General features: G+C 35.5%; 2 protein-coding genes across 2 annotated transcripts; one reads left to right on the top strand and one right to left on the bottom strand.

Moving 5' to 3' along the window:
* Positions 1-940: 940 nt before the first annotated feature.
* hsd11b1la (hydroxysteroid (11-beta) dehydrogenase 1-like a) lies at positions 941-8,128 on the bottom strand. Its single transcript, XM_073843977.1, has 6 exons — positions 7,915-8,128; positions 3,714-3,844; positions 3,428-3,631; positions 2,840-2,933; positions 2,587-2,752; positions 941-1,866 (listed from the first exon to the last, which is right to left on the bottom strand). Exons 1-6 carry the CDS (start codon positions 7,997-7,999, stop codon positions 1,653-1,655), a joined length of 894 nt encoding a protein of 297 aa, XP_073700078.1. The 5' UTR covers positions 8,000-8,128; the 3' UTR covers positions 941-1,652.
* Positions 8,129-8,683: 555 nt separating this feature from the next.
* On the top strand, positions 8,684-12,625 carry micos13 (mitochondrial contact site and cristae organizing system subunit 13). Its single transcript, XM_073843978.1, has 4 exons — positions 8,684-8,841; positions 9,201-9,357; positions 10,545-10,596; positions 12,116-12,625. Exons 1-4 carry the CDS (start codon positions 8,813-8,815, stop codon positions 12,211-12,213), a joined length of 336 nt encoding a protein of 111 aa, XP_073700079.1. The 5' UTR covers positions 8,684-8,812; the 3' UTR covers positions 12,214-12,625.
* The last annotated feature ends 299 nt before the right edge of the window (positions 12,626-12,924 follow it).

Genomic DNA, 12,924 nt, shown 5'->3' with positions numbered 1-12,924 from the left:
ATTTGTGAATGAATCATTCACATACTGTTCAGATTGTTTTCACGAACTGGATCAACTGATTCCTGATCTGACTCATAAGAACAATTCTTTAACAAATCAGTCATTGCTTCTTCTGTCCTGATAGATAGATAGATAGATATATAGATATATAGATAGATAGATAGATAGATATTTCAGTTCATGTTCATGGTGATGCTGGAGAGGGTGGGGGATTTATTGCTCGGCATTAGGAGCTCTAATCTGTTGCAGGTGTTACTGGCTGCTATCCCAGCCAGCCAGGCCCGTTCCTTCCCCCTGGAGGCCCCATCATGAGCGTATGTGTGGGTGTGTGTGTCTGAGAGAAAAGGGGAAAGTGTGAATAGAAAGAGATAGTGTATGTGTAATGCCTAATGTGTAAGGCAGTGCACGTTGAGTAGGAGGAGGTTCTGGCTTTGATTTCTCCTCTTAAACCCAGTCAAGTACATGAGAATTGATACAGCCGGGCGTAATTTCAGTTCATCTAGCTCTTCTGTGAATTTCGATATATTATGACACACCCGTGATAATTGCAGGGAATTAACGTGGAGCATCTCTAATGAAGTACTCTCTCTGAAGAGAAAAGTCTTAATTTTGGCGGTCATACAATCAAACCACCTACTGGTCAAACAAGTACAAGAGTTTGTTGTCGCTATTATCTAGAGACTGCTGCCCTCTTCTGGACAAATTGCGTTACAGCATCCAAATGTAGTCTGTATAGTTCAAAGAACTTATAGGGATGTTTTCTAGAGGTTTGTTTTCGCGGTATTAACTGATTTGAATAATCCTTTGGTGAAGCGCGGGAACTAACGTTCACATCGAGTGCCTTTAACGGACGCATTTTTTGTCAAAACAGCGGTCATAAATGTCTTGAAACTTTTCATTATCATTCACATAAAACTCAAGCGGCAAGCTTTTAGTGAAACATCTTTATTATCGAGTCGGATACAAGATATTCGGGTCAGAAACATAGCGTTAGTCACCGACAAGAAAACATGAGGTAAGTTCATGTTCATGAGTGTTTTACAGAGTAAAAGTCGTTTAGTATACACACACACACACACACACACACACACACACACACACACACAACATCTGCTGTTTCATGTCCTGAATAATTACATGAAATATAGTTTTAAAAAACTTTACAAACAGCTTCTGCCAAAAATGTGCAGACAGTTTGTGGATACACAGTAATACACAATGTTTGAACTATTTTAATCTTCACAGCAGCAATATGTTGGTTGATGAATCACCTTAATCATAAAATATTTCTCAGAAAGTTTAATGTTATTTGTGACCCTGGACCAAAAAAAAAAAAAAAAGGAAATACTGAGAAAACCGCCTTTTAAGTTGTCCAAATTAAGTTCTTAGCAATGCATACTAATCAAAAAATGACTTTTGGCATAAAAGAAAAATCGATAATTTGGACCCATACAATGTATTTTTTGGACCCATACAATGTATTTTTTGGCTATTTTGTGGTCCAGGGTCACATTTCATTATAAAGCTTTATTTTTGGTCAGCAACAACAGGGATAGGACCTCCTCACCCTCATGAGCACCAGGGCTTGGTTTGTCAAAGCACATGCGTTAACCGCCAATGCTCTGCTTCCCACATAGATTCACATGAAACTGTCAGCTTCCTGCAACTGCTTCCTTATTATCTTGTGGATTATATGTGTAGGAGTTTTGAATAGCCTGATCCCTGAGGTAGGGGAACCAATCCTTGAAGAGACACGCATAGTAGGTGTACCAAGGGTAAAAGGCCTCAGACTGTCGAGTTGCTCCAGCTTCGATAACGTGCCAGGCGGCTTCGTGTGCAGGGTAGGCGGTCATATTGATGTAACCTCTGCGTTAAACACATCAAAGATATGATGAATGAGCCTTTTATCAGCAACTCAAGCAGTCATGTGTGATAAAGAATGTGTGAGTTGCATAAGTGCTATTTATTACCACAAATTAGACTTTGTCTACCTCTTTCTTTGTTAGCATTGAGCTGAAAGATAATTTATTGCTCGCATGTCATCCGAGATGTTGAAATGAGAAGAAATGAAGGTTTTTGAGGAGAACATTCCAGGATTTTTCTCCAAATAGTGAACTTCAATGGTGGCCAATGGGTTGAAGGTCCAAAATGCAGTTTTGAATATCATAATAAAATTTTCATTTTTTCTTTTTTTTTTAGTAAATGAAAGTTCATGAAAATGATCGTTTCGCTAGATAAGACCCTTGTTCCTTGGCTGGGATTGTGTAGATCCCTTTGAAGCTGCAGTGAACTGCAATTTTGACCTTCAACCTGTTGGCTCTCAATGAAGTCCACTATATGGAGAAAAATCCTGGAATGTTTTCCTCGAATTTCTTTTTGACTGAAGAAATAAAGACATGAACATCTTGGAATGACATGGGTGAAAGTAAATCATCAGGAAATTTGTATTAATTGTTTAAACACTGTTAAATTTAAAATGCTAAAATTAAATTTAGCAGAAACTGAGTTCACTTTTAATTAACTGTAATTTTGGATTGCATTTATTAGCATAGAGACCCAAAGATCTTGATGTTAGCTTGCTCTTACTTGATTTTGTCCATGGCGCTGTCTGTGTCGATCAGGCCGAGTATGCAGATGGTTATGGACACATTGCTTTTTTGCATTGCTAGCTCATGCTGGAGGCCTCCAAAGAAACCATTGATTGCAAACTTTGTTGCAGCATACGGCAACGCAAAGGGCCCATACATTTTTCCTGTGGAAAACAGATGGAGGTTATTCCAGGTTTTGTTCCTTTGTCGAACAAGCTACAGGTAAGAAAAAGTTCAAGTAGTTTAATCACCTAGCAAGGAGGAAAGGACAACTATGGATCCTTTACTCTTTTCAAGAGTTGGCAAAGCCTTTTGAGTCATCTGTACATAACTGAGAAAATTCACCTGGAAGTGAGTATAAAATGAATGAAAGGCAAATGAGTATTACACAACATGGGATCAAAAAGAACAAGTATACACTCTTAAAAATAAAGGTGCTTCACGATGCCATAGAAGAACCTTTTTTGTCTAAATGATTCCATAAAGAACCTTCAACATTTGAAGGACCTTACTGTTTCACAAAAGGTTCTTTGTGGCAAAAGAAGGTTCTTCAGATTATAAAAGGCTAAGAAAGAGGTTGTTCTTTAAAGAACTTTTGACTGAACAGTTCTTTGTGGAACCAAAAATGGTTCTTCTATGGCATCGCTGTGAAGAACCTTTTAAAGCACCTTTATTTGTAAGAGTGTACTTCACCCAAAAACGGAAAAAGAGCAGTTTTTTCCGTTTTCAAAGTCATACAGGTTTAAAACAACACAAGGGTAAGTAAACAATGACAGAATGTTAATTTTTGGGTGAACTATCTCTTTACATAGACGAAAAATCGTTTTGTGATTCTACACCTCTAGCAGCCATCGCGTGTGCTCCACATCTCCATCCCACATTTTGTATGGACTGGGCCCGATGTGGTTCAGAACCAGGTAATCAAGACCTCCGAGCTGTTCGATGGCATACTGCACCACACGGTCAGCATCAGAGGGGTTCGCCATGTCCGCAGGGACGTACGAGGCCCTCTGAGCCCCCATTTCCAAGCACTTGCTAACAACCTGAGTTGAGATTAATCAATTAAAGCAATCAGACATTCTTAAATCGTGTAAATGAGGAATGAAAGAAGAAAACCCAACCGACCTGTTCTAGAACATTTCCTCTCCTCGCCGTGATCACGAGTTGAGCTCCTAAACGGGCATAGTGGTACGCCAACTGCTCGCCGATGCCAGTACTGGCACCAGTCACCAACACCCGGGCACCTTTCAAAGACTCTAACAAAGACAAAATTCACCATATGGTTCACTATGAGGCACAGAATGCCTAAAGGCTTGCTTTAAAAATACAAGACGCAGGCGGTCAAATGGGGAAAAAGGTCTTGAGTTGAGCTCGAGAAGCATGAGAAGACACTAACACCATGTCTACATTGGACGCAATTGGTGAAACAAAGGTCAATGGAATTATATTTCATCAGTGATGCCGTTTACACGCTCACAGACTGTTGGTTGAACGTCTGATGCATAACAACAAAATGGGAACCACTTTGGGAAGTCGTCATTTATTTGTTGAATTCTACCGGAGTTCCAAGAAACGTGTGTCTTTAATGGTCTGCCCTGAAAACAAAGCCGTTGTGATGACAAAACCCCTCATGGAGGAAGAAAGCCATTGTGTTTACAACTGTGATAATTAACTCTTGTAGAATCAACTCTTGACTAAAGATAATGTTATTTTGAGGACATTGATTTTTCACGTCACTAAACATGATGCTGAACAAAACAAATAGTGCTTTACATGACCAATGAAAGCTGCTATGAACTCCAGAACTTCTGCCGTTAGTCTGAACGTGTGGTTTTGTGAGACTATGAGTGGTTTCTTCCACTATACCACAGATATACAATTTTTCCGAGGACTGCTTATCTAATCTTGGGATTCGCTAAACGCTTGTTCATGAAAGATAAGTCCGTACCTTCTTTATTTGGACCAACAAGCTTCTCCGAACCACAACCTGTGCGTATGATTAATACGTTATGTGTACATTTTCAATTGAAATATCAAAATATCAAGATTGTTTCGGCGTGTAGATTAATGTAGACTGTTGTTGTTCTAATTACTTTGTTTATACAAACTGTATAGTTTCATCAGTTAGTCATGTTTGCACTTGGCTAAGGTATCCACCATACCTCTTTTGTGAAGTGTTTACAGTTTAGCAGCTAAAGTTTAGCTGTGGGCATGATTGTATATGGAAAGGCCAATCACAACAGACTTGGCTAGCTGACCAATCAGAGCAGAGTAGGCTTATGGAAGGAAGGGGTTTATCGAAGTTAAGCTCAGACCTGCTTCGAACAAATCATTTCAAAATCATTGAAAATGATTCTAATATTAAATGTATATTCTTAGAATATTAAAGTGTTTTCTGACCTGCATTTAAACCTCTTGTAGGGGACTCCTACATAATATTAGAACACTTTAAAATATCATATGTGAATCTGGACCAGTCGTAAGTCTTAAAACCAGTCGTAAGGGTACATTTTTTGAAATTGAGATTTATACATCATCTGAAATGGTGTATTTCCATTTCCATTGGTGTATGGTTTGTTAGGATAGGACAATATTTGGCTTAAGATTTAATTATTTGAAAATATGTAATCCGAGGGTGCAAAAAAATATCTAAATATTGAGAAAATCAATGATATATTTAAAGTAGGAAATGTAAAAATTATCTTCATGGAACATGATCTTTACTTAATATCCTAAAGATTTTTGGCATAAAAGAAAAATGTATCATTTTGACCCATACAGTGTATTTCTGGCCATCGCTACAAATATACCCGTGCTACTTATGACTGGTTTTGTGGTCCAGGGTCACATATGACCTGCTCTTTAGAATATTTTATATATGGCCTTTTCCCTTTAGTTACGTCGATTGTGGGTAAAAAGTTTGATTAAATTTCTCCAATGGCCTCTCTGTACTCCAACAAACGCTCTGTGGTAACAGCAATTATTTTGAGGGTAAAACAAGGTGGTACAACTGCTGCAGGACAGACTGTCACACATCTTTAATTGCATAAATGTCATGGTGGCCTGGTAAATAAAAGCCTTGATTGATCCTCGATGGGGTTTTTGGCCACATAATTCAATATTTTTGCACACTAAGCAAATATGTGATGATAATGTGTGGCACTTTTATAATCATCATCAAGGTTCATGTTGATGACCATCAAATGTTAAGCATCAAGAATTATCTATCACATTGCCAAATGCAGAAAATTAATTTTTAGCGACCTTAATGGGCCAGTTCAGTTCACTCGCCTACTCACTTTCACACATGAAGTGATAAGGATAGAATTTGATGTTTAACTCTAAACACTTTTAGGTATTAAAATGGCATTAGGCATAGGCCTATGTATTTGTTCGCATAATTGTTATCTTGCCTTGCACAACACAAAGATAACACTAAACGGCATGACTTTTTATGTTAGTACTATATGAGTACTTACTTGCTGGTTAATATTGTTCTTTATTGTATTTTTGTACCGTGTTTTTGCTAATGCAAACTCTAAACTTGACTACAGTAGCCTATATTGGATCATTTCTAAAACAACATTTCTGGTTATTTTGTGTTATACAACCTTATGAGGAACATGTTAAAGAGAAAACTAATTACTATTATTACATAGCCTGAGAGAACAGCAACAGCAAGGTATTAGGTCCACCACAAATCTTGTCAGAAGAAAGAAAGAAAATATTCTTACTCCTAAGGCTAATCACGGGTCTTGCACATGACATTAATCAGTGATTCTTGGGAATTTGGATAAAACAGGTTTTAATCTTCCAAAAAAAAGTGTTTAATTACACCATCTGAATGTATATTATTATAGACCAAGGTCTTAGCTTTTCAGCAATGTACTGGTGTCACCTCCCCATTTTGTATTTTTTTTTTCATAAAATAGGCGTTTTACTTTTTAGCGTTTTACAACGTTTACTTTTTGCTTAAATCAAACAAAAAATGTTTTTTTTTTAACAAACATTTTTGTATTAAAAGAGACTATTACTTTAATAACTCAGCAGCACTGACAAAATATATTGTATGCATATTTATTTAAAAAAATTAAAACTCCCTCTGACGGTGGTGACAGTGGCCTCATTACAACATAAAATTCCAAAATGTATACCACTCAAGTCAACGGCTTCTTGTTTAACAACTTTATTTAACTATTTGGTCAAACAAATAACAATCCTGAACACTGTGATAAAACATTTTTCAAATATTTCAACACCGTCAGACAGAAAACCTGACGGTGGTGACAAAAACCTACTATTTCCCATGATATGCTTTAGTTGTTCACATTAGCCATCTTGTTTCCACTCTGTTGCTAGCTACTTCAGACTTGTTTTTAAAAAGTATACACTTATGTCATAATCAAATCTAATATTGTTTATACAAAAGAGACGGTGTTGACATTATGGTTGCCACAGTAGCAGTGTCCAAAAATATGAACAAGTTTAAGAGACAATTGCATATTTACAGGAGCTTGGCTGATCTTGAAGCATGCAGTAGAGCTGAAGATTTGATAATGTGGTCCTCAGGAATGCAGTTGACCTTGTAGTTGCCTGATTTTATCAAGTATAGGTCTCTGCAGGAAAGTAATGGGAGTTACTAGATCGGGGCGTTTTTAGACCATGGTACCTGATTGGCTGACGTCATAGTGACGGTAGGTTTAGGGGTGGGGTTAGGTAAAGGGAATCATTTCGATATCATGATTTAGAAACACCCAGCAGTTTGAAAACACCCACAAAATTCAGAAACGCCCACGTTTGCTCTGCAGAGACCTCTTCCTCGATTTTATTGCTTTTTATAAATATCTGACGGTGGTGACACATATGTGGGACACATTTTGTGCAACCAAAAAATAATAGTAAATATTATTCAAAACACAGTATTTGTAATTTTTGATACATATTACAATGTACTCTTTCATATAGTAAAAATATTATTCAATTAAATGATTACTTTTTGCTTTTTTAATCAAGTTGAAATGATTATCTCCTATCTGAGGACAAGTGATTTTGTAGGCAATGGGCCAGATTTGATAAATAAATTAATACAAAATTAAAATAAAACTATAAAAGAACCTTACATATGTGCAACTGACCCTCTGATTATAATCTTGATTCTTTTGATTTATGAAAATGTTCTTCATTTCCAACAGAATGAGCACTTTTCTTGGTGGGACATGTTTTTGCCAAATTTTCAAGAATCAGTGTAATGTAGTGTATGACAGGTTATACGAATATTAAATTATTACAGCACGTATATAAACAGAAAGGCGGTCGTTCAACTCACCCTTATTAAATGACGGAGCACTCCATCGGACCGCAATGAAAGCAACGCATATGCTGCCCAGCAGTAACTTGGCATAAAGATTCATTTGAGGAAATCTGTGGAAGATGAAAATGCACGGCTTACAGAAATATGAAGTTGAACCGATGAACTGTCAAAAAGCAGTAGTTGCTGTAACCACAAAACTAGCAGAACCGGATCATATGTGTCAAAAGGCGGAGCCATATCAAAGTACAATCCGATTTATGATGTGCAAATAAACTTGGGAGACTGTATCGGGGTATTAGCCGTCGTTTTCGTTTTATTTAAATTTTTGTTTTAACTCACATGTGTTTTTCCTTCTTGAGTGTGTGTTTATAAAATTAAGTACAAAATGACTGGCTAGGAAATAACGTTAAAAACCGAAAGTCATGTTATATTAATACATGGTTAAACTAGCCTATCGAGTAACTTTTGGCATTTAAGTTAATAGAAAGATTTAGTTAACTCTAAATCAGAATATCACATAAAACTAAGTCTTTTTAATAATTAATACAACTAATGATACCGAAACAATTCGGCTGACAGCAAGTTCAGTGTTATAATGGCGGCACATTCATCAAACAAATAACACCAAATGTCTATTAAACCAACACTTACAATCGTCTCCATTAAATTAGTTTAATTTTTGCAAATTACATATAACACATGTTTTTTTAATTTACTCAACGTTTGTTTTGTTGAACGTGCGGATAGTGTTCGTTTAACTGCATTCAAAACGAACTTTATTGCTACCTGCTCTTTCTTCTGTGCAAATGCCCTTGTCAGTGGAGTTAGCTGTCAAGACAGACCAAAATATCTTGTGAAGTAGAATTTTATTTCACGGTTTTGTGCTTTACAGCGTACTATTGCTTTTAGGACCATGGCTTCCAAGATTTTCCCTGTGGTCAAGTAAGTCTGTTCGCTTTGTTGTATGTGGAGCTAATTGACGTTAGCAGTTAGCTTACAAGTGTCTGTTTGGGCTTGGGAGTTATGTTGAATGACATTTTGTTCGTTATTACTTATTTGCTAGTTATAAATGAAATTAGCACGTATGCGAGTAGCTATCTTCTGGTAGGTTAAGAAGAGCTAGTGTGCTAGCACATTTAGCAAGAACTTCAGCAGTGTAAACATTGAATATACGCTTTTGTTTGACATTTTATTTAACCTAAAAACGTACTATTGTTTGTCTTATAACTTAAGTAGCGTTTATCTCATTGTGGCCTTTTGACTTTGAATTTTGACTGGATTTGTGTTTGTGTATGTTTCAGGTTTGCAACAAAAGTTACTATTGCAGGTGGCGCCCTTTATGTCGCATATGATTCAGGACTTCTCGGAGATGGCAAAGAGGGTTCTGTCGCCTTGGGCCGAGCTAAAGCTGCCATCCCACCTGCTGTGGAGGAGTGGATGAAGTATTTCGGCTTCGAGGTATGATAAGTTCTGAAACTGAGTGTATTAATGAAACTAAAAGTAGAGCCTGTGACTTTCGATAAATATAAAAGAAGGTGTTTAAAGGAGAAGTTCACTTCCAGAACAAAAATTTACAGATAATTTACTCACCCCCTCATTTCTTTCTTTCTTCTGTCGTAAAGAAATAATATTTTTGGAGGAAAACATTTGAGGATTTCTCTTTATATAGTGAACTTCTGCAGCTTTAAATGGCTAAAGAAGAAAATGAGATGGGAGTAATACACAGAGTTCACGCAGAGCTAGACAAGACGAGCATTTGAGGTTAAAAAGTATATCAATTGTTTTTAGAAAATAACCAATCGTTTCGCTAGATAAGACCCTTCTTCCTCGGCTGGGATCGTTTAGAGCCCTTTGAAGCTGCATTTAAACTGCATTTTGGAAGTTCAATCTCGGGGGCACCATAGAAGTCCACTATATGGAGAGAAATCCTGAAACGTTTTCCTCAAAAACATCATTTCTTTATGACTGAAAAGAGAAAGGCATGTACGTCTTAGATGACAAGGGGATGAGTAGATATTCTGTAAATTTTTGTTCTGAAAGTGAACTTCTCCTTTAAAGAAAGATATTCTATATTCATTTACAAAGGTGTGACAGTGGAAATAAGAGGTACGCTACCATTCAGAAGATTTTTTTTAAAATAAATGAACATTTTTATTTTACAAGGATGTGTTAAATTTATGAAAAGTAGAGTAAAAGCTTTTGTTACAAAAGGTTTCGGTTTCAAAAATATTTAACATTTTCTATTTATCAAAGTATACTTTAAAAATGACCGTTTTCAAAAAAATATGAATCAGCATAAATGTTTCTTGAGCAGCAAGTCCGAATGACTTACGAAGAGTCACGTGAGACTAAAGACTGGATGCTAAACATTCAGCTTTGTATCACAGGAATAAATTACATTTTAGAATGTATTCAAATGGAAAACTGTTTAATTGTAATGATATTTCATGTTAGTTCTGTTTTATTGTATTTTGATCAAATAAATGCAGCCTCGGTGACCGTGAAAGACTTTCAAAACATTCGAAAATCTGGTAATATATGTGTAGTTTCGTAACTAATGCTGACTAGGAAGTATACTGAGAATCTGTGTGTTATCCTATGTTGTTTCAAATCAGTTAATGTTTTTTTTTTGTCAAATGTTTTAGCTTCCTGCCACACCGAAAATTGAGTTCTCGCCACTGGATGCATGGAACTCAGGTAAATGATAGTAAACAATAGTGAATTTGGTGGAAGTTTTTTGTATATGGGGCGTTCTACAGAATTGGTGCAAACTGCTGTCCCACAAAAAAAAAAAAAAAAAAAAAATCACATTTTAAATCATTCAACTCTTAGATGTTTACTAAGATCCTTTTATTATCTATTGAAACACACAATGACAATTAAAATATCATAAAGCCTAATATATAAAATCATCATTTAGTGAGCCCTTGCAATTGGAAGGTGGCTGTCCCGAACCCAAACCCCTAAATTTAAACGCATGAAAATGATATTGAAATAATTTTTGCATTTTATTCCTTTGTTTTTGAAAATATCATTTTGATAATTTTTTTTCGAAGGGCAGGTAAAAAAATTACATTATTTATATAAATGAATATATTTGTTTATTTATTATTAATTAATTAATTAATTAATTAATGTATTTCTTTGTACATTCTGGGTCTTTATGTGTCCCATTTTCATATTACTGCCGAAACAATGTATATATTAGTCCATTGGCTGAGACTGATTTTAACTACACCCCTACATTTATGATTAGGAAATACTCCTGTTTCACTTTCTCTCATAGCTACATGTTGAGTAGATAGGTCCCATCATTTTGAGGTGTTCAAAAGTCTGAAAAATATATGTGTAACTTTAAAGAATGTCACTACTAAACACCATTTTTCTATAATTAAACACTTTTTTGGGCAGTTATTCCATAACATTTCGTTTTTATATGTGTACAACTGTTCAGAACAGTGCTGATTAGCATCTTTGAGCTAGGTTTAAAAGCATCTTAAATTGTCACGTCCGAAACATTTGTGAAGTTTTTTTTGGGGTGTATCCCATAAAATTGTCACCACCAAAAACGGTCACGAACGAAACAAGTCATCACTGATTCAGTAGTGACACATAAGGGAACACATAATCCATTATTTGGGGGAAATAAACACACTTTTAGTACAGTCGTGCAAATTTTTAGTATTTTAGGATGTTTAAGTAGATTTTTAGTATGTGGGTTAAAATTCTGTAATGAAAAAATGATTTCAAAATACAGCAAATCTCATGAATCAAACTTGAATATTGTTCAAATTGTAATTGCTATCGATCTCTGTTATTTATAGCTCTAAAAACATTTAAATAAAATCGAAAAGAATACATTTACAAGGAAGATGTAAGCTAAATAGGTATAGCTTAATGGGTCAATATAACCCTTTGTATTAAGTGTGTATAAAAATGTGTTTTGGTAGTGACAAATTTGAGAAGAGGACAAATATTTCAAAACATTCTGAAAATACAACATGAAAATTAACTGCACAATTACTAGAAAGGTGTACCTTGGATATTATACACTTTGCATACATATAGATTTTTTTTTTAGGTTTTTTAAAGACATTTGGACTTTTAACTAATTTTTGTAGAATGTCCCGTATAATCGGTTTTACCACACACATGATGTGAATATAATATAAATCTAATGTAGTCTATAATGTAATTGCTCTATTTCTTTACTCAGGGGTCCAGAAGTCTATCCATGCCCTATCGGTTGCTCCGTCCACAGTTGGCGACTACACCAAACAAGGCTTCCAATATGTTAAAGACCTCACAAAATGAGTGGTTAGAACTTTAAAGGTAATATAAGATGCTCTCGAAACATTTCAGTGGATGAAACATACTTCGAGAAGGTTTTCCCCAGAATATATGTCACACTAAATTCCAACATGGAAACACAAATTTGAATTATTATGAAGATAATAATGGTACAAACCCAATTTTGCTCTTTGGTGACAGAAAAATACAGCATTGAGATAAATCGAAAATAATTTGAAGATCATAATAAGTGTGTTCTATATGTATGTTTTATTTATTTGAGAACTCTCATTCTGTTCTGGTATTGATCTTCCCCTTGATCCGTCTAAAATTCACCATTTTTGTAAAGACACAAAAGGACTGCAGCACTGAGTTTTGTATAGTTTATAATCCCATATTGCTCTGTCTAATGTAAAATAAATCATGTCAAATATTTTGAGAGATGTAGTTCTTCTGCTTAAATGTGTTTGCTAACAGCTAATTTTTTTTAAGCTTGCTGTTACAAGATTATATAAGCTAAGCTTGAAATTGTTCTATGTTATCCAACCACATGAAAGCAATACTTAGTAACACTTTTCAGCTTCACCACAGAGTATTGCTGCATTCTAGTCAAGATAGACCCCAGCTTCTGCCTGCATGTTGACTCATTTTGAAAGCTTTGCAGAGGCCACACATGTCGTCTTACCAGAACATGTCGATTAAAGAACATGTATGTGCATGGAAACTTAATAGGGG

The sequence above is a fragment of the Garra rufa genome, chromosome 7 (assembly GCF_049309525.1).
Source record: "Garra rufa chromosome 7, GarRuf1.0, whole genome shotgun sequence".
Classification (NCBI taxonomy): domain Eukaryota; kingdom Metazoa; phylum Chordata; class Actinopteri; order Cypriniformes; family Cyprinidae; genus Garra; species Garra rufa.
This window is presented reverse-complemented; position numbering and strand designations above follow the sequence as displayed.